Here is a 21,304-nt window from a genome sequence, read left to right on the forward strand (position 1 = left end):
ATTGGAGATACACAGAAACTCTTGCTCTCTGTTTCACTGCCTTGTGTGTGAATTTGTTTGAACAAAAATACTAGGACCCTGCTCCAGGCCCAGGAAAAGCCACAGCCAGACACATTCCTGTGTACCGAATGCCTTTCCCGTCTCCATTTTCCTCAAGATGTTAGAAAATTGTTTCCCTCAGAGAAAAACTAAGAAAAAAGTAAAATCATATTTCAGAACGTAAGGAGCCTTTTGAAATCATATATTGAAAGAGAAAGATAATTTTCTTACAAAACGTTTAAAATATCGATGCAAATTACCACCTATTGAGAGGTTATTAGATTTATGATAAAAACTGAGTAAGAGGCCGGGCGCGGTGGCTCACGCCTGTAATCCTAGCTCTCTGGGAGGCCGAGGCGGGTGGATTGCTCGAGGTCAGGAGTTCAAAACCAGCCTGAGCAAGAGCGAGACCCCGTCTCTACTATAAATAGAAAGAAACTAATTGGCCAACTAATATATATAGAAAAAATTAGCCGGGCATGGTGGCTCATGCCTGTAGTCCCAGCTACTTGGGAGGCTGAGACAGAAGGATCCCTTGAGCCCAGGAGATTGAGGTTGCTTTGAGCTAGGCTGACGCCATGGCACTCACTCTAGCCTAGGCAACAAAGCGAAACTCTGTCTCAAAAAAAAAAAAAAAAAAAAAACTGAGTAAGAAAGACAATGCTATAGCAATGAAATAAACCCGCTCTCCGTCCCTAACATTCAGAGTTTCGTGAGCTAACGTGCCTCCCCGTTTCCTAGTATTTTGTAGGGTCGGCTGGGGTTTAGCAGTGAATGCGCCAAGCAGGCCAGGCTCAGAGGATAGAGAGAAAGAGCAAGTCGGTGACTCAGGGCTCAGCAGTAATAAGGTCAGGAGAGAGCAGTTCCCTGAGAATTTGCAGGATTTGCATGCAAGTGAGTCTTGCCCACAAATGCTTTCAGTTTGTTACTGATGACGTCTGTAACAGTTTCTTCTTATGAATTTTAGTTTCTAGATAAAGTACAACTAACTGTGTTATTCTCATAGAGCAGCTAAGGAGGTGAGAATAAGGCCACTCGCTTTCCGAGGGTAGAGTGCACACACCCTCTCAGCACGGCGTCCGTACGTTTGGGAGCCTGGTGTGCCAGATTCCTGTGCTGGCCACCGTGCCAAACGGCCGTCCCTCCTGTCCCTTCGCTCTGCCTAATGCCGCGCTGACGAGGGCGAAGAGATCAGTGATGCAGACCGATGAGTCAGTTCTTTCTAGGGTCCGAGTATCCAAATGGATCCTGAAGCCCGAGTGCCCATCTTCCCCAGTCTGGACAAGCCCCGGCAGGTCAGGGGCCAGGCTGGGGTGGCCGAGTCCGGTCCTTTCCACTTGTGGTCACCCCTTCCCTGAGCTAGTTCACTGCCATTTTCCTCTCACACACGCGCCAGGGATGCAGTTGTGAGAACCCCATCAGGAGGGAGTTTGTGCACGGTGCACGTCCACATGGCAGGGCGGTGCACAGCTCCGTCACGCAGGTGTGTCCCGCGGCAGGGAAGGCTTTCTTCAGCATGGAGATAGAGGAAGAGGAAGAGGAGGCAGCCAGCCTTCTCCCCGCCCGGTTGGCTGTTTTGTGTAATGGTTTCTCTTGAGTCAAAGCTGTTTCTGAAAGTCAAGCTCCTTTTTTTTTTTTTGCATTGGCCTGGCTCGCGCTTCCCTCTGCATGACTCACCGGCTGATCGCGGTGGTTTACCTTTGGAATATTTTGCCCTTTCTGGACTTTGCCGTGCGGGTGCCGGTAGCTAATGTGGGAACTACCAGGGAATGGCGCTGGCTGTCTCTAGGGGTGTTCTCACCCCATGGAGTGGCATGGAAATGCAGCTAGAGCTACAGGAGCTATCGACAAGGCTGCCCATGAACTAGGTGGAAGATTTTGAATACTGGTTCTTATTTTTATCATCAAAAGAGCAATATATAATGTGCAGGATTTTATATAGGTATATAACGGGGCAAAAAGAAGAATATGAAAATAGAAAAACCGATAATACTGATTTATTTTGGAATTTAAGTTTATTGTGAATTTATATAGCCCCTCCTCCCTCCTTTTAAAAAACATATTTGTCATCTATGTTGGAAGTTGAGCCATGAGATAAAGGAGGGGCGATGGCGTCACGTGTTACAGGGGAAAAACCCGGAACTTACAGGAGCTGACGGTACCTGAGTGCACAATAGCTTTAGGCTGATGCATTTCACTGAAATTGAGGTTAAAACAAGACCTTGGGAAGTGTTTACTTTTATTTCTTTTTTGAATTTATATTTAAGGAAATAACTTACAGAAAAAGTTGTGGCTCATCTACTTCTTTTTATTAGAGTCCAATGTTGTTGAATTGTTTAAAGCGTTGGTAAATTCTCCCTCCTAATTTTTCATTTTCCAATTTTCTACTTACTGCTATCGCCAAGACTAGGAGGAGACCATCGGAGAGCTGTAGACTTTAAATCTGGCTGCCTTTCAAAACGAAACTAAACCAAACAGAGCAGCAGCACGTTTTGGTTATTGCAAAACAGTGTCAAAAACTGTCTTGTACTTCTAGCATCCACTTTTTCTTCTGATGATGATATTTTAACGTGTAAAGAGAAAACTCACATCTGTGTTATACGATGTGAAGGTTTGGTGGGTTGTTTCTTAATTTTCTTATTGGAAATTGAAGAAAAAGTAAGGAGAGAAGCAAAACCCCATGATTTGGGACTGTAACCTGGGTCCCCACCTAACTTTGGGGTTACTGTAATTATCAGTGGCAATAGGCTTTCTGAGTCTGTTTTTCTGATTCTAACTGGGCCCGTTATGGTTTAGACTAACAACATAAACACCTGGAGGTATTGTAACTACAGTAAGCTCCAAACATAACTTGCAGGTCTGCGTATCTTTCTAACTGTACAAAGACCTCTTCTGTAGGCTACGGTCATCTTTCTGCCCGTGGCAATGCTATAAAAACACCGAAAGGGTGTGAACCCCCATGGGCCTAGGTTCAGCGTAGACACCAGGCAGCTGGGACAGGTGTACGAGACACCAGGGGGCCAGCGCACAGTCCCCCATCCTCTGGGTGTCCTTGTTCCCGATTAATAGCAACTCGGGGATGGCTCTGAGCTCTTGCTGCTCCCAAACAGTGTTTTATTCCTTCCGCCTTTTTGCTTTGAAGGCATGAACAGCTTGACAGAGGGGCTTGAAATTCTGCCGGGCGCGGGTTACCTGCTGGGGCGGCGGGGGCCGGGGTGGGGGTCTCTCTTCACAGCTCACAACCTGCACGGCTGCGCGGGCGCCGGCTTTCTCTGCGGAGCTCTCTGCCTTGGCATGTCACCCTCCCTGCGTGGCTTGGGGGGGGGGGTGACTTAGAAATGCATGTCGGAACGGTTTCTTAGACAATTACTGTTTCTCTTCTTGCCTAATCGTCTTTCCTTTCTGTCTGTAGAAATATTATGGGCTGGATTCAAAATGGGGTGACATCGAGCAGTGGATGGTAGGCTTTAAATACAATTTTAAGACGTAAATGGTTTATAATTTAATTCTTATGCGGTTTAATTATGTAGATAGATTCCTATTGCACCATAATTTAATACTGGGAGATTTTCTTCCGGGGACTTCTGCATCTGGTCTCTGGTTGTTAACGTCCCCAAACGAGCCTGCTTAGACACAGCCCGGCCAGGCGTTTTGTCCCATCTGTTCAGGAGCCACCGACTGCTGAAGTCTCCAGGCCAGCAGTCTGTGGGGTCCCCACTGCCACGGCCGCCCCACACTCCGTGGGCAGGGGGCTGTCCACGGGGGACTCCGGCTGGGCACGTCCCCGGGTTTGAGAACTTCCCGGCAAACTTGCCCGTTACCACCCCGGCTCGCCAAGTCCGGCTGGAGCCCGAGAGCCCCACTGTGCTCCGTTTCCTTCCCTCGTGATGCCACCAGCTGGCCTCACCCTCATCCGACGTCACCTGCCCTTGCTGCCGGGCCCCTCCTCACCCTGTCCGCTGCGCCCGCTGAAGCCGCTGCTCTTTGGTGAGAAAATTCCTTTACCTTCTCAGCCTGTTTCCTAGAACCACCTTCCCAAGTTAGGTGAGAGCCAGCTTGCCCCTAGTGACACAGGAGTCCCGCTGGCCCTCCCAGGAGGCTGCGGCGCCCACAGAGGGGGCTCTGGCAGGGGCATGCCGTGTGCCTCCCACCACCCTCGTCAGTTAATCGGCCTGAGTCATTCCGCCTCCCGGCCGTGTTGCTTTGTTGACTGCCCTCGTGGATAGCATCCCACACTTTTAGCATTTGAGAACCTGGCCAGGGTGGAAATGCCCAATATTAAATGTTCCTTAGATGTAAAATAAGCAAAGGAAAATGCAAAATTATCTCCTAGCATCTTAGATACTGCATGTAATGTAAAAGAGACTCGTTCTTCAAATATAAAGAATATACACTTCCTCTATTGAAAAAATGATTAAATCTAACCTGTGTTGTAAACCATCATTTTAGGCTTACATGGCACAGGCAGATGTATTTTTATCAACTCTTAAGACACAGTTAAAGGATGCATCATTGTTTTATATACCACGGAGAAAGAAAAGAAAATGTTGTTAATTATAATTGTGAGCAACTTTGATTATAGGATATACCTAACTTCAGAGATGTCCAAGCATGAGAAACTGTGTGTGCCTTAGAATCCACAAAATATAGTAGATAGGGTGATCTTTAGTCAATCTTTTGTGGAAATGATTTATCTTCTGATTCCCAAAGAGAGAGAGTAAGGTTGTGAACATAAAGGAAAAAGTAGGTTGATTTAAATGGACCAGATTATAGAGGTTAAGAAAAAAATTAAGACCCAGACCAGGCACAGTGACTCACACCTGTAATCCTAGCACTTTGGGAGGCCAAGGTGGGAGGCTTCCTTGAGGCCAGGAGTTCAAGACCAGCCTGGGCAACATAGCAAGACCTCGTCTCTACAAAAAAAAAAAAAAAAAACTATCTGGGCGTGGTGGTGTGAACCTCCAGTCCCAGCTGCTTGCTAAGGCATGAGGCTCGCTTGAGCCCAGGAGTTTGAGGTTGCAGTGAGCTATGATTGTGCCACTGCACTGTAGCCCAGGCAACAGAGTGAGAGACCTTGTCTCAAAAAGAAAAAAAATTAAGACCCAGGTTCTGCCCCAGCACACACTGTTTTCAAAGCAAAATGAAATATGCCAATTATTTGTGTGTTTAAGAACCTCGCCCTTTCATTATTTTCCAGTGGTTTAATAAAAGCCTTTAAACGAAAACAAGGCGTATGTTTATTTGACATTTAGGTCAGAAATGCTATATTATGTTGCAATGGGACTATCTAGGCGTTTGTAAAGTACCTCTGCTGTGTCTGCCTGTCTCTAACCTTTTCCAACTCTTTCCTCCATTGTTTCGGTAGGAAGACAGTGAGCGCTACTCTCGTAGATCCCGAAGAAACACATCGGTTAGTACTGTGCTCGTTGCTCCCCTGGGCAATCTGATCAACGTGGAATTTGTACTTTTAGTGACTGAAATAGATGCAGCATCTCTCAATAATGCTATCATCATCTCTTAATGTGTATGAAAGAAATTAGGCCGGGCAGTGGCTCACGCCTGTAATCAATCCTAGCACTCTGGGAGGCCGAGGCGGGCGGATTGCTCGAGGTCGGGAGTTCAGAACCAGCCTGAGCAAAAGCGAGACCCCCGTCTCTACTATAAATAGAAAGAAATTCATTGGCCAACTAATATATATATAGAAAAAATTAGCCGGGCATGGTGGCACATGCCTGTAGTCCCAGCTGCTCGGGAGGCTGAGGCAGGAGGATCGCTTGAGCCCAGGAGTTTGAGGTTGCTGTGAGCTAGGCTGACACCACGGCACTCACTCTAGCCCGAGCAACAAAGTGAGACTCTGTCTCAAAAAAAAAAGAAAGAAATTAATATTGATATTACCTAAACAAAGACTATGAACTTGGCTATTGGCATGTTGACCTCAATTTGGTAAGGAGAGTATATTTGAGAAATTTGTGTTAATATATTTATGACAGTTTTAGTGCTTTTTTTTTTTTGCTATTGGTTATGTATACATAATTTGCATAGTAATACACACTGAGGCTGTGTATTTTTACCTGTGAGTAAATAATGCCAGTTTAATGAAATTAGTTTAAATCCATATTATCCATAAACAGTCCTATGAAAACAGAGGCACACGTAGCCTGTGATGTCTGGGACCTCAGCTCATGACCTCTGAGATTTTCAGAGGCGGCCGGCCCACCCACTGCCGTGGTGTTGGACCGGCCACATCCCTCTGTGACTTGGACGTTGGTTTCTTTGTGTATGTTCTGTTGTCACTTCACGGTTGTTTTCATCCTTTCTTTTAATAGGCTTCTGACGAAGATGAGCGCATGTCAGTGGGTAGTCGCGGAAGCCTGAGGGTCAGTACCCGTGACTGAGTTTGCATGGCACAGTGTGTGGTCCGAGTGCTTTGCTTTTCCATCCTGCATTCAAATCTCCCATCCATTATTCCTGTAGTCCAATCGTCAGTATCTAACCGACAGGATGCTTGTTTAAAATCTAATCAATGGGGCCGGGCGCGGTGGCTCACACCTATAATCCTAGTACTCTGGGAGGCCAAGGCGGGAGGATCGCTCAAGGTCAGGAGTTCAAGACCGGCCTGAGCAACAGCAAAACCCTGTCTCTACTAAAAATAGAAAGAAATTAGCTGGACAACTAAAAATACATATAGTAAAAATTAGCCGGGCATGGTGGCGCATGCCTATAGTCCCAGCTACTCGGGAGGCTGAGGCAGAAGGATGGCTTGAGCCCAGGAGTTGGAGGTTGCTGTGAGCTAGGCTGACGCCATGGCACTCTAGCCCGGGCAACAGAGTAAAACACTGTCTCAAAAAAAACAATCTAATCAATGGGCAAGGTTTCTTTGCTGTTGCGGATAGATTATTAATACACGTAGGCATTTTTATTGTTTCTTTCTCCTGAGAGTGGAAGTCATCATTTTTCTATATTGGTCTGAACCAAAACTACCAGGACAGGAAGAGAGAGATTGAGACAGAATCCAAAATTCCCTATCAAAAAGTAGCATCTTCAGAGCTGGGATCCTCCTGAAACTGTGTGCACTTAGGGTTTTCTGGGAAAAGAATCTTCACTTTCTTAAGATTCTTCGGGGCTTCCTGGACCCAAAGAGTTTATTGCAGTATTAACGAGTATGTTGGGGTTATGCCAGCATTCATCTCACTTTCAATGATTTTAACCAGAAATGAGTTTAATTGCTTTGTTGGACACCATTCTTTGCCAGGACATCAAGTATGTTTGGTTTGAGGCATGGAATTCCATGCGGGCGGTCCACAGGATGCTAAATAAGAGGAGGAGAAAGCAGGTGGCATTTTCGCTTTCAGCTACGTAGTTTGCTACACGACTCTTTCTCCCGATGTACTTGATCCAAAGAAATAGACTCTCTCTAACCACTTCGGTACGAGCGCCGACTACAGCCGACGGCCACAGATGAACGCGCACAGCCCAGCGTCGACTGCAGCGTTAATAACAAAACTTGAGCTTTCTAATTTTTCATGTATCGAAATAAAATTGCGAACATTTAAAAATAGCGTAATGAAAGCATGTATGTATATGTTACCTATTCTGGTATTTACGTGACAAGGAAAGCTGCCTGTAAAGCAAAACAAGCTGTCAGTGCTCTCAAGCTTCCCTCCTCACACGAGAGCAACACGGCCGCGTCGTCAGTGCACAGCACGGACCGCCGTGCGGACTGTGAGCCGGCTGTGGGCGAGGGCTCGTGGCCGGGGAGCGCCGTGCCGAAGTGGTTAACAGTCACCAAACTTGAGAACTTGGACTCTGGAGGTGAGAGTCAAACCTCCTAATTTTTATTGGCCCGGAGCAGCTAAGAGGCCTGCTCGGGGTCATGGTTCTCAGTGACAAGGCCAGTGCCACTGCTCGGGGGCCTGCGGGCTGCGTGTCCTGCCTGTGCTGGTTGCCCCATCCCTGTCCTGTGCCCCTCGCTGCAGCCGAGCAGGGCACCCGACTGCCCTGCGGAACGGACTTGCGTCTCGCTCCACCTCTGTGCATGGCCAGCTCGGTCTGCTCCCGTGTATTTAAATGTTCTGAAATCTGCACTTTGTAAAGTCCCGATACAAGATCATACTTTTTATTTCTTCACTCTCAAAACACAGGCCTTCTGCATTCAATGATGATAAATGCTAAAAAGGGTGGTGGGTGGGATTTTACTATCCTAGTGTTTGTATGGAAAATCTAGATTTTGGATATCATAAGCTTTTAATTATCCTTATTTAAAAATTGACAGTGATGCCTCTGTTACCCTTTTCCCTACTATCATTAGCATGTAAGATGCAGAGGAGTAAGTAAGCTTTCTCATACTGTTTCAGATTTCACGAATTACAGCAATCTTTGCCATGGAAGCTTTGGTTAATATTACTGGATTTTATGGTAGCTATCATTGGAATGTAACTCTTTTTGCAAGTAGACATGAGATCCTAAAAGTTACGGGAAAGTGCCTTTTGTTAACATTTTGAAGATTGCTTGTTTTTCTGTTTTACTTAGCTTTTTAATTTATTTTTTGGCAACTCTCTTTTCTGTCGTTCGCCTCTTCCCTCCTTCTTCTGACAGTCGCAGCCGGACTTGGAGTACGGGGGTCCCTACGCCTGGGTGAGATGGTCGGATAAACTTTGCCGTGTGACCTTAACCGTGTGGCGTGACTGAGACTGACCTGTGGCGTTTCCACTGATTTCATGAGTGCTTTTCTAAAAACCCAAGTGCATCCTTGTCCGTCTGCCAGGCTCTGCCTGGGGGCCGTGATGGGGAGGGCAGGCGCACCCTCTGGAGTGCGGGTCCCCGTGCCAGGGCCTCCTGGGTGCAGCCCTGTCTCCCGACCGGCTCTGGAGCCCGCCAGGCACCGGTGCACAAATACTCCCTAGCCAGATGGTGCGTGAGCACCGGCTGTTTGCCGCACCTCATATAGCAGCTGTGCATGCCAACGTGAAAAAGACAGTGTCTGCTTTCAAGGAACTCAGATCAAAAATTCCTGATGCCTCTAAATTTCCTTTAACAGATTAAATGTAAAATCATTGTACCCAATGGAAAGCCCATTATTTTCTAATCTGTGTCCATTCAAATGAAATGCATGATCCGGCTCTTTAGCCAGAAAGTCCTTTCTGAGGAGAGACCCCAGTGCCAGGAAGGAAAACAAAGGGTTTAGATTTAAATTCAGAATTATTTATTCGTATAGCCTGTCTGTGAGAGTCTCCGTGCCTCCACGCTTCCCCGAAAACCTGTAAAATTTACACCCGAAAGTAGAAAAATTTCTCACCAGAAAGCACAGCTCAGCGTTAACGTGATTTGGAACTGAAGTTTTGAGAGCAGATTATACACCGCTTCACATTAAGGACTTCACGTAAAAGCATTTTGTGTTTCATTTGCCCCATTGCATTTCAGAATTATTTAGCAAGTTCTTTTGTAGTGGCTAGCGCCGCACGTGTGCACGGCGTACCTGGCGCTCTGAGCCCGCTGCGGGGCCGCGGCTCTGCGCTCAGCAGAGACAGCGGGGGCCGGAGCGAACCCCGGAACCCTGCTGAGCCCCCGCAGACCGCCCGGCGCGGCTTAGATCTGCCCGGGCGGTGGAAAGCACAAAGACCTGTAATCAGACTCAGAAAGTGCCCTTCACAGAATGCTGGTCATCCACGAGCACTTCCCCAGTCGCCCTGCTCGACGACAGCATTTCTGTGACACTGTAACTCGAGCGACTCCGCCGTTCTTCAAGGAATTAAACGTATTAGTGGTGCGTCTCTAGATTATTGCTCTTTTTATTTTTTAAGCTCAAAGCAAGTTTTGTTTAAGGGCCAGTGCCTGGTGTATGTGTTTGCAAGGGTCAGGAACACATTTTGGATTTTGTTTTTATTTTCAGTCTCGTTCTTTTTTTAAAAAATTACATTGAATGCATCAGGTATTGCACTCAAGAGTTTTGATTTTTGCCCTTCTTATATATTTTTCCCCCATCTCTAATGCCCTTTAAATGTGCTCTGTCTTTTGACTCCTGTAGAAAAATAGACATTAACATTCATTTAAAAAGCGGACAGTTGACTTTTGCACGGTCACGTGGAAAGTTCACACTGCATGGTGGTCATTCGCGTTAGCACTCAGACTAATCACAAGTTACCGTTAGAATAGCTGGCTTTGGTAGGACATTTACTCGTGTATCTTACTTATCCTGAATTAGAAAATGCTAATTTATGAATGTCCTCTTTATTTTGTTCTCTCTTCTAGCAGTGTTTCTCAATGTTAACGTGTGTAAGATTCACCTGGAGTGCTTGCTAAAATGCCTATTCCTGGGCCCTACCTCCAGGTATTCTGGTTTTCTAGGTGAGGCTCCTAAGAAGCGTGCCAGGTGAGGCAGGAGCATCACCTGAGCCCAGGAGTCTGAGGTCACAGCGAGCTGTGACTGTGCCACTGCACGGCAGCCTGGTCGATAGAGTGAGACTTCGTCTCTTGAAAAATAAGCAAGGAAGCATGCCGGGTAGTCTGCAGACTGCCCCCGAAACACAGCCTGGCAGCGTGGAGCCATTAAAGTGAACAAGCATGTGTACCATGTAAAGCCGCAGAGTACAGTGTTGTAAAAAGAATCCTGTAGCGCAAAGCTAGGTAAACGTGAAGTTAGCATGCTGTCTACGGACTTCTCATTCAAATGTTGTCATGGTTAATTGTCATCTCTCCTTATCTCTCCTCCCATTATGCCACGTAGAAACAGCCCCATCCATCTAAATACACCACGTGAAAACACAATTAAGAGGAGAAAGTTGGTGGTGTTCTTTAAGAAGGTCAAAGTACTTTTCACCGCGGAGGTACAGCCAACGAGACACATTCTAGGAACGTAGTCTGGGAATATATTCCTCATGACAGGATCCCATTTCCACAGACCTGGGTGGGTGTTCCACAAAGCCTGCAAAGCAGGAGTTTCTCCTGCATTTTCATGGAAGGCTAGAAGACAAACGGTGACGAATGAGGGGGTGCATTCGCCCTCCCAGCTCTTGCAGCAGGCTGAGTTTGGAGGATGGAAAGACCCAAAGGGAAGAATTCCTGCAAAGCAGTCTGCATGTTGTGAGCAGCAGTGAAAAACCAGAGGGCTTTTCTATACAATTCATTTTTCTTCCTCATTCATTAGTAAAGGAAAAGTCATCTCAAATGGATGGATGTTAGCCTTCATTATTATATTAATTTTTTTTCCCAGAGACTAGTTTCTAAAGAGATAACCAGGGAATAAGGTTGAGGTCTGAAACATACCAGTCCTTGACATGCATTTTTATGTCAGATCATCTTGTCAGTGAAGACATGAAAGGAAGTGAGGCAAAGTAAATCTGCCAACCTCCAAAGGTTTTTACTATAAAATGCATTTCAGAAGTGTTTTCATGTTACTCATAGAGTTCTCTAATTGAATGGAGAAGGATTTCTACATTTTGTTTCAAAACTTCAAATTCATTGATTTTTTTTTTGAGCTGTAGCAAAGGTAAATAAATAGTTCTACAGTCAAGGTTTCATGAAACTGGATTTATAATGTCTGGAAATTCAATTATTTATTCTGTGTTAATGTCATGGCTGCCAAATATGTGCTAAACGTCACCCCCGACAAGAAACTGTGTCCCGTGGCCCCTGCGTGGCAGGCAGCTTCCACGTGTGTTCCCACACCTGTCCCGTGGGCACACAGTTCACGGGGGCGCTGTTCTAGATGCTTGCGATCCTCGTTTATCATCGCATGTCATCCTCACGGTGGCCTTGTAAAGTGTCTGTTGTTACGCACATTTTTCCTGCAGAGGAAGTGGAGGTTCAAGTGGGTTAAATAACTTGCTTAAGGTCACACGAAAGAGCATCTGTTTGGAATTTGGACACAAGTCCGTGACCTCATGGCATCTCCTTCCATTTTTACCAGTTATGTAGGCCGCTTCTCCTTTTTCTGTCTGGAGAGACGGTTTTGTCTCCAATGTTGGCAGCTCTTGCCTTGCTTGAATCGGCAGAAATTTCCTTGTAGATGAATGAGAGCACTTTTAGAAAGCCCACGCTTGGGCTCAGGGGACCTTGGGCTGAGAACTGAGAAGAGAGGGGAGGTAGACATGCACGGAACATCATTGTTTGTTCCCATTCATTCTGGAGGACAGATTACGAAATCATTTAAGTGAGTCCTTGGATTTCATTTTGAAAAACAAAGCAGGAAGACTGGATGAATGAAAAACCACTATGGAGTACATACCCCACGATGAACATTTTTTTTCCACGATGAACTTCTGTGTTTATAGGTCGAACAGAAGCTAGCTCTGAATCTTTGAATATAGTTCACAGTGGGCCATGATTTTCAAGGACTTAACCTGAACCAGGGACTGAGAACGCCTCGACTCTGGCCCGGTCGCTGCCCACGGGGCTGGCGTGGTTCGCGGCCTTCTTAGAAGCTAAATGTCCGCGGCACCGTCATAAGACAGGAAAGGAGAAAACTGCCGGACAGCAGCTGCCCAGGCCCACACGCCCACCCCACGGGAGGGACTGGGAGCTGCCTTCAGACCCAGAGTGACATGGCACACGGAGACTACTGGCTGTGCTGTTTTCTCTGGGATGTGTGGAGAGGAGGGGCGGCCCGGAGGCAGCCTGGGCTCTGTACTGTCCCGCGCTTGTCATTCACACGCTCACTAAGAAAGCTCACTCCGTACTCGGCTCACCCTTCCTTGCTGATTTGTGCCTGTGCCTTCGTATGTGTACTGACGTCAGTTGTTCTCTTTTCTGTGTTGAAACAGACAAATGGTTATGATGGAGACTTACACGGACCACAGTCCCTGCATAGAAGATCTGGCAGGGTCAGTATAGTAAATTTGCATGCCACCAAATTCAGACAGGTTGCTTTAAAGCAGGGGTCCTCAAACTTCTTAAATGGGGGTCCAGTTCACTGTCCCCCAGACCGTTGGAGGGCCGGACTATAGCTTTAAAAAAAACTATGAACAAATTCCTATGCACACTGCACATATCATATTTTGAAGTAAAAAAACAAACGGGCAGAAAACACCCGCATGTGGCCCGCGGGCCGTAGTTTGAGGACACCTGCTTTAAAGCTTCTAAAACATATTGCTACGTTTAGCTTCTTTGCTTTGTTTTTTTTTTTTTAATGTTATGATGGGGCTGTCTTTTTTTTCCCTAGCGCATGATAGAATGGAAGATAGTGTTTTCAGCTAGTAAACATCCTCAGAATGTTAGTATTCAAACATTCTTAGAATGTGAATCTGACATTCTGAGCTTTAGTGTGGGAGATACTGATAAGAATCTCTAAGTTTAAATGGATCTAAAATTAAAGATTAGCTCTGTCACTATTTCATTGCCCTAGGTGTCTATGTGTGCTGTGTGTATTAAGTGTGTCCAGCTTTCAGAGACACTAAATCCAGTGTGATCACAGTTCTTCGCATCTCTCGTTTGTAATCTCATTGAATGTCTTAACGACACATGCACGGCAGTCCGTGTTTTCCTGGAGAGGAAAAGGAAGAGAGCTGAACGCTTGGAAGGCTCACAGCTGAGGGGTGGCTGGCAGGAGAGGGGCCAGAGGAGAGGTAGAAATGGAGGTGGGGGGAGAGGGGGAAAGAGGGAGAGAGAGAGAGGGAACGGCCCGTGGCAGGGGTGTCAGAGGCCTTTGGATTTATCAAGAAAAAGGTCATTGGGGATTTTAAAAGGTTAAACTGGAACATTTTAATTAAGCTTCTTGATCTGCTACAGGTCCAGTCTACGTTAAAAGATCTAAAATCTTCCTGTTCTTACTGCTTCATTTTTTCTTTTAGCCATACATTCTACTGATTGTGTAAAATAGTATTTCTTTAAATTGATCTGAATTATTTTATGTTAAGATATTATATATATACTTAAATTGTATTTTTAGGCTTCTAATGGGTGAACCACTCCCCCCCCCAGCCTCCCTCCTACCTTAGCCCAGTCTTAGCTTCCTAAAACTGGCTGTGATCGGGTTTTTACTTTCTCATTCCTATCAGGATTGCATACACTTTCAATATATTGCACCCAAGCTCTTCTCATTCCAGACTTTTAAAAAAACAAGTTTAAGGGCTAGGTCCTCCTACTGGTGTTGCTTTTTTTTTTACATTGACGTCCTTTAACTGTCCCCAGCGCAGCTGTGCTTTTGTTTAAGGTGATACAGCATTCCAGAGGGAGGGACACTCAGCTCACCATTCTGTGCACGCTGGGTGTTGGCAGTTTTGCTGACCATGCTCAGCATTCCTGCAGACTGCTTAGTGGTAGCATTGTGAGACAAGAACTGCAGTTATTTTCTGATGGCCTCTCAACCGCTCATTGGAATTTTACTGACTAGTTTGCAACGTTCCTAAATGCATTACCATGATCGATCGCCAAAAAAATCATAGGTTAGAGTTGGAAGTTACTTTAGAAATTCTTTATTCCAACTTCTACCTAACATTACATTCTTCTCTAGAACATCCCTAACGTGTAGTTGGCAACATGTTTGTGGCAGTACAAGGTGACGTCAGGCTCTATGTTGTACATATACCCATATATTTTAATCTTTGGTTTCTACGTAAAGACAGTAAAAGTGTGCTTTATGATTTAGTTAAGATTTAAATAATGCCTCTCTACAAACCAAATACAAAAGGACCTGATTATAAAACTGTTCACCACTGAACGTAATTGGCTATAAAATTGATTTAATAAATAATCAGAAAGTATAATGGCTGAAGAACAAAATAACGTACGTCCTAGGCAGCATCATGTATGGGAAGACTCCCAGAGCAGAAAACTCCAGAAACGGTGTGAGGAGGAGCTTGGAGGAAAGACTGGATGGCAATGAGAAACTTCATAGATGCAGGAAATACCTGTTGGTGGGAGGGAATAAAAGGACAAGACTGACGCCGGAGTTGGAAATGCCCGTTTCCTCTCTCAGGAACCCAGAATCTCCGTAGCAGGAGAACTGATCATTTTGAGTGCCATCTCGGGCCTCCATGTGTACCTTCCACACGTGGCACTATCCCTCCACGACCTTGGTTGACTACACTCACGACACCATACAGACAGCCTGCAGGGCGGCGACACCTGTCACCCGGACAGGTGGGAGCAGGCCCGCTCAGACTCCGCCTGCCTTCCTGGAGCTTCAGGCCCGAGCTGTCGCCCTCACATGGGCTGGGCTGAAAGAAAATTAAAAATTTTTTCAGTGCACAGAATTTTAGTTACTTAGCTAGATAGGTAGTGAGGACAGGTCAGACTAGGAGGCTATAGGTGGTCTGGCGTGAGATTTATTAAGTAATTACAAATAATACTAGAGATGTGAAACTGTGAAAAGCCGGGATAGATAAACGCGTGGCATCGCCGAGACCTAGACGCTGAAATAAAAAAATGCAGCTTAGAATCTCCACTTGTTAAGAATTTCTGCTATGCCAGTTGTCTCGATTCTAGATAAATCAGCATTCCCGGGGTGCTAATATTGGCTTGGTCGTGTCAGCTCTTAGCTGCCTTTTGCGTGGGGTAGGCAGTGCTCTTGGAACGGCGAGGAGCTGCTCACCATTCAAATGTCTTCTTCTTTGCTGCTCAGAACTCCAGCTACAGCGGTGACGGCAGATTCTCCACTTTGTCATCATCCAGGGAGGAGAAGCTGGTCGGTTTCCATTTAAATCTTTCGCATCCTATCTTCAGAAACTACAGGTTTTGTAGCATGCAGTCTTGTATGTGCGAGTTCAGCTCTACTCTTCTCTTTTACTGTCTATTTTATGAATTTTTATTTTGTTATTCCGTGCAGGCTTACTTCTGTGACCTGCATTTGACTATGCCAAAAGGGTCCTTTAATTTGAGTAAAACGTGTGTTGTGCATTTTTCCTAATTGGAATTAATCAAAAGGAAGAAAGAATGAGAAGCATGCCTTGGAGTCCTTTCCTAGACAGTTTCTGAAAACAGAATTACTTTGTAGGGTCCATGCAAATTTTGCTCTGTTTCTCAGGGATGGACCAGACTTGGAATGAAAATCAAAGCTAATCCAAATCCAGATGTCTACACAATAGAGTTCCTTCCCATAAGAACATGCACCAATCTTGATATCGTTTCTGTTGTTTAAGAGCCCTAAAACAGCTAAGGCTTGCTCGTCCTAGTTAAGGTTCATATTCACTCAGCAGAGTTAGGGAACTAGTCTAGGTAAGAAGGAAACTGAACCGGTCCTGGGATCGCAGAGGTAAGCAGGTGAGACAGGTGCTCTCACAGCTCGAGCTTCTAGAAGAGAAGGCAGAACACCACCCCGGTACTAGGGCAGCCGTGAACAGGTCAGTAGATAGGACGCTAGGGAGACGCTCATTTTGCCGGAAAGTGTCCTAACAAAGGATGTGAACTGAACCCGAAAGAATAAATAGGAAAATAAAAGCCCAAGAAGAATAAATGGGAACTAACCAGGTACAGCCTAGAGGGGAAGCTCTTTGAGAATAAGGAGGCCATGGAGCGGAGCAGAGGCCGTGAGCCCTGAGGACTTCTGGGAGAAGCTCTGCCTGGCTGAGCTCAGGGCAGTGCCTGACCCCGGCAACCGCTCCCCTCTGAAATCGGAAAATCAGAAAAAGTCAGACACCCACACAGTGCCTCTTCTGTTTCCTTCCCTGCCCCCATGTACCCTCCAACCTCGTTCAAATGCATCTAGAAAAAATAGCTGGACCCCCTTCCATCCCCTACCCCCCACACCCCAGTCCTGTTTCCCCTCGGGGCCTCCTTTCTTGCAGGGGCCCTGCCTCCTCCCCTGCCACAGTCTTTGAACTCCAGGTCCCCTGGTCCCCTCGTCCTCACCTCTGAGAGGCCTCATTCATACCCCCCCCCATGCCAGAGGGGGCTCCGGAAGGTGCGGGCAGCTCCCTCACCCCTGCGGCTCGTCCACTTTCCCAACTCCTGCTGCCTCCCAGACCCTGCAATGGTCAGTCCTCCTCCGCCCCTCACCTAAGCTGGTGACCTTCCTGCCCCCCAGTGGTGAGTTTTGACTGGACGTGAGATGAGCTGTGAGCACTAAGGTACTGGTGGGTGTTAGCACTTCGAAAAAGAGCTTGCGTCCTTTCTCAGCTCCCGGGGAGATTGTGCTGTTGCAGAGAGCACTTAGTCATTAAGAAAACTTTATTTCCTCCTCGTTTTTGACAAGCTGAGATACTTGCTGTAAACTAGACGGTGGTGATAGGTATCTACTGCTTAGATATGAATTATTCCCCCAAGTTCAGCTTGCATTGGCTCGTAAATTCATTTAAGAGAAACAGCCCACCTCCAAAGGGTTAAATGCCAAATTCGAGCTGGCCCGTTCAAACATAAAGGACATCAGAGCTCGTTCCCTGAGGCCACGTGCCCCCATCAATCTGCTGCCCGAAGTCCCATTTTACTCACCACCCCTCTCCAGAATCTTCCTGGTCATCATGCTCTGGAGGTGCCTGTCTGTCCCTACGCAACACACCAGCTTGCTTAATTTTATTCGAATATAATACTGGGGAATTATCCCTGTAAACGCAGTACTTACCACTCCTCAGAATGACTTCTCCAGTGCGTCGGGTCTGTCAGAAGCAATCCCTGGACGTGACGGCGCGGTACTGAGTGGGGGCCGAGGGCACTCTCTCCCACGTGGCTGGGGCCCCTTGTGCCGTCTCCCACGGCAGGGCGGACACAGCGACATCCACACAGGGCATGCTCTCCAGCTGCTGGAACACGTCCCGGTATTTGCGCTAAATGGTGAGGGCGTCTCCCTGCGCACCCCAGAATCCCACTTACGGAATCTCCTTCAGGTCATTTTGGTGTGGCCTGTCCACGGGATAGGGGCGAGAGGCACAAGGTAGGGGACCTGGAAGAGTCACCTTAAGGTGCTGTCAGGCCACTTGCAGAGAACTACGTCAAGGACTGCGCTGTTCCTGTATGATTAGCATGCCCTAGACAGGTCCGACGCGACTAGCTTCCCCTTCAAGGGTCCTTTAATTTGAGTAAAACGTGTGTTGGGGGAAGCCATTCACTTACATAGGAGTGATCCCCAGAAATGTTGTCCATACCGTGGGTCTCAGAATTGTGCTGCTGAGTTCATCGCAACTTCTGTGACTCCTGAACACATGTTCATCCTGTAAATGCCCAACCAGTTAGGCAAGGGGCCAAGCGGGAGGTCATCCCGGAAAAAGTATTTTATTAGCTTTGAGTTTTTCCCACAAACCTTTGCAAATTAGAACTCAAATCACAAAGGTTTTCCAAGCCTCCAGGGCCTTGCTATCAGTTAAAATCTATGTTTCTCTGTGTGTAGACTCAAAAATCCTGATTTGGTCTCATGTAATAATTCTGACAGTTAACTGGCTGGGCCATCTCTATTTCCTTCTGATCGTCTTTCTTCCCCTCCCCGATAAGTGCATGCCCTTTACTGTTTTTATTGTAAATGTTCCTTGTGTCTGAACTGACAGAGCTGACGTTCCTTTGAATGACATAAGGGTGTGAGCCTTTGTCCCTCCCGCCTGCCGGTTGGCTCTGATTGCAGGGCCCTGCTGCTCCAACCCCGGGCTTCCCAGTGGTGGTCTTGCACCCTGTGTGTCCTGAATGGAAACTGAGTCTGTCTCCTTTTCACGTCACCTTTTCCCTCCTGCTCTTCCCTTCTGTGCATCCTTTAATTGCTGGTTAAACTTAGTGGGTACGTCAACCTTCTCCATACGAAGTCAAAAGAGCAGAGCTCAGTAAGTGTTTTATTCATAATTGGCTTGACTAGTTTGCTAAGACGTCTCTCAATCTTTTTTTAAAAAGTATCTAAAATATTTAGGACCTGATAATACAAAAAAGGAACTTAAAAAAGGAGGGTTTTGTTGAATGTGTATTTTCAAAAACCCAGGTCCAAAATAATTAGTCTCCTGGGTCTCTCCTCCTTTTCCAGCAATTGTTCCCCATTTGGGGTTTCATTTGTCCTTTTAAAAATATTTTTCTCTTGTAAATGTGTCCAGGAAGCAATTTGGAAGGTTTTCGTGCATAATCCGACTCCTTCGTCTTTGAGACAAGGACGTGACAGCGTGATTTCCCTGGCGCGCGCTCTGCTCGGTTTCCTGTTTTTATAAGGCCGGGCCAGGGCCAGCGCCGATTTGCTTGCCACCTTAGCTTTAGGAGGACGAGTCCGTCCTAACACGGGGAAGCCGTGTCCGAGGTCCAAGTGCAGGTCATGTTTTGGGGGTTGAATTGTCATCTCCCTGGCATGCAGGCTACAGTCGCTGAGTGACTCACCGCCCCCGCCCCACGCACCTCGTGTGACTCACGGGCCGTGCCTGGGACCTCTGGCCTGTGACAGTTCGGGACTCTGCCCCGTGGCTGGGTCAGCCTTGCACGCTGGTGAACGCCTCTGAATTCCAGCACGTCCCCTCGCGGGCACTGCCTCGCCAACACACGTGCTGGGCGTGGGCTCCCCTTGGGCAAGGAGGGCACACGCAGGGCACAGGGCAGCACCTGCCGGAGTGCCAGCCCCCCCGCCCCCGGCTCCCTGTCCCATGTTGGATGTGGCTGGCAGCCCGCGATGGAAGTCAATACTACCCTGTCTCTGCTGCTGTCTTCACAGGTGGAAACTGTGCACTAACCACCCCGAAGTGCTTTGCTAGCCTCAGCTTCCTAGTTGTCCCTTTCATTGCTGCTGCTTGTGTTGACCTTGTTACCGTCCGTTCTCTGCCATTCCCCGGCCCCTTTTGTCCAGGAATGCCTGAAAAAAAGAAATGACTAGAAAATAATCATGTCTCAAAGATGCTGGCATTTACTATTTCAAAATTTTAAAATCAAATCGGGATTTATCTTTCTTGTGAAGTTGTGGGTTTGCATCTGTCAGATTTAACTGGCAGCTGCGGTGCCTTCTCACTGCTGCACAGTGACTTGGCTGTCATGGTAACCGAAAGCACCATGGTGGCCTCATTGCTTATTATTTGCTGATGTTTTTCCAAGGCTTCTAAAACCTGCCGTTTGCTTCCGTCCTGCAGCGCTCCTGTCTGCACCGCTCCGCCCGGCCTGCGGGGAGCTACCGGGTGCGTGCGCCCCGCCCGGCACCCACTGCGCATGCGCGCCGCCTCGCCGCGGAACCGCACCTTTGCTCGGAGCTTACACGTGTCGGTGGCGCCTGTCGGTCTCTTTGGCCAGATCTGGGTTTTATCTCTCTGGACGGCTGATAAAGCTGTCACGCTGCCCCAGCCTCCGGGATTGTTAGGAATGGAACCAGGGCAACGTTTGCTTTACCTGTTAGCAGAAAGCAAGCTGGGTTTTTAAGGTGTTGGTAACCTGGGCAGAGGCTCATCACGTCACTATATTTCTTTGCAAATTCCATGTTCTGAATACGGATTCTTAAGCTATGTAGGAAGCAAACTAAATATTCAAAGTAGCCACACTGCATTGTCAAGAACGGTCTAAGTTTCCACCAGATTATACACTTATGAATAGATATATAAACGGCTGAGCAAACCAGTGTGTCCTCAGGGGAAAACAGAGAAAACTTAAGTCCCTTTAAACTGGGCAAAGTTTGACATCGCCACTTCCGTACTGTAAGCTCCTGTTTACCCACAGTGACTAACCACATAATATTTCCAAGCTAACCAAGTATTCTGTTTTCTACTAAGCAGCTTTTAAAGAGTTATAAAATATGCATCATTAAAACTACAATTAACATAGTTTAATACTTTATTTCAAAGTCATTTCACCAGAGATTAATTTCAAACATCGTTGTGTGAGGACGCCACGACAAAACTTAGGATGTTTGAATTGTGTGTTCATTTTAAATCTGGATTAACAAGTTTAACTTGGCATGGAACGATTTCCAAAATAATAGAGGTTGAATGGCACACAGGTTGACAGCAGCTAAAACTTCTCTGCCGTCTGATTTTTGCACGTTCCTTGTGCTCCACGGCTCTTGGGAGAAGAGCTGGAAGAGGTGGCTTCGAGCCCCCCCTGCATGATGGCTTTCCGGACATGCTCCTGGCACGTGTCGATCTTTCTTAGCTTGCGTTTTCTGGGCACTGTTGGAGAAAGGAAGGCGCCCATCCTGACAGTCTGTTTTGGTCACAGGCGTCCGTGTTCGACGACAGCAGCCTCGGCGGGGCGCAGTGGAGCAGGGCCCGCGGTTCCCGTGCTGTAAGGCGCTTTCTGAGTTTCCCGCTCTCCCCCGCCCCGCATGGCCCTGGGGAAGCTCTCCGGGCGGGGTCCAGCCGTGGGGGGGGGGGGTTATCTATGTCACAGGGTGGAAATCCTGTGTCTCGTCTCCATTTTCCGGTTGTCATAAATGTCATGCACAGCGTGACTGGAGGAACCT

General features: G+C 47.1%; 1 protein-coding gene across 20 annotated transcripts in view; it reads left to right on the forward strand.

The window, feature by feature from the left end:
• The window catches only part of LRRFIP1 (LRR binding FLII interacting protein 1), a 133,564-nt gene that overhangs the window by 73,730 nt on the left and 38,530 nt on the right, over positions 1-21,304 (forward strand). For 5 of the 20 annotated variants that reach the window (XM_076006093.1, XM_076006079.1, XM_076006083.1 and 2 more), the window contains exons 4-10: positions 3,452-3,499; positions 5,405-5,449; positions 6,366-6,416; positions 8,635-8,673; positions 12,798-12,857; positions 15,596-15,658; positions 21,061-21,126. The exons of 8 other annotated variants lie outside the window; for them this stretch is intronic. In XM_076006093.1, coding sequence (XP_075862208.1) covers positions 3,452-3,499; positions 5,405-5,449; positions 6,366-6,416; positions 8,635-8,673; positions 12,798-12,857; positions 15,596-15,658; positions 21,061-21,126 — 372 coding nt within the window. The remainder of the gene's footprint in view (positions 1-3,451; positions 3,500-5,404; positions 5,450-6,365; positions 6,417-8,634; positions 8,674-12,797; positions 12,858-15,595; positions 15,659-21,060; positions 21,127-21,304) is intronic. 7 more of the 20 variants (XM_076006084.1, XM_076006089.1, XM_076006091.1 and 4 more) reach the window with 4 other exon arrangements.

Source organism: Microcebus murinus, chromosome 8, assembly GCF_040939455.1.
Source record: "Microcebus murinus isolate Inina chromosome 8, M.murinus_Inina_mat1.0, whole genome shotgun sequence".
In the NCBI taxonomy this organism is placed as follows: Eukaryota; Metazoa; Chordata; class Mammalia; order Primates; family Cheirogaleidae; genus Microcebus; species Microcebus murinus.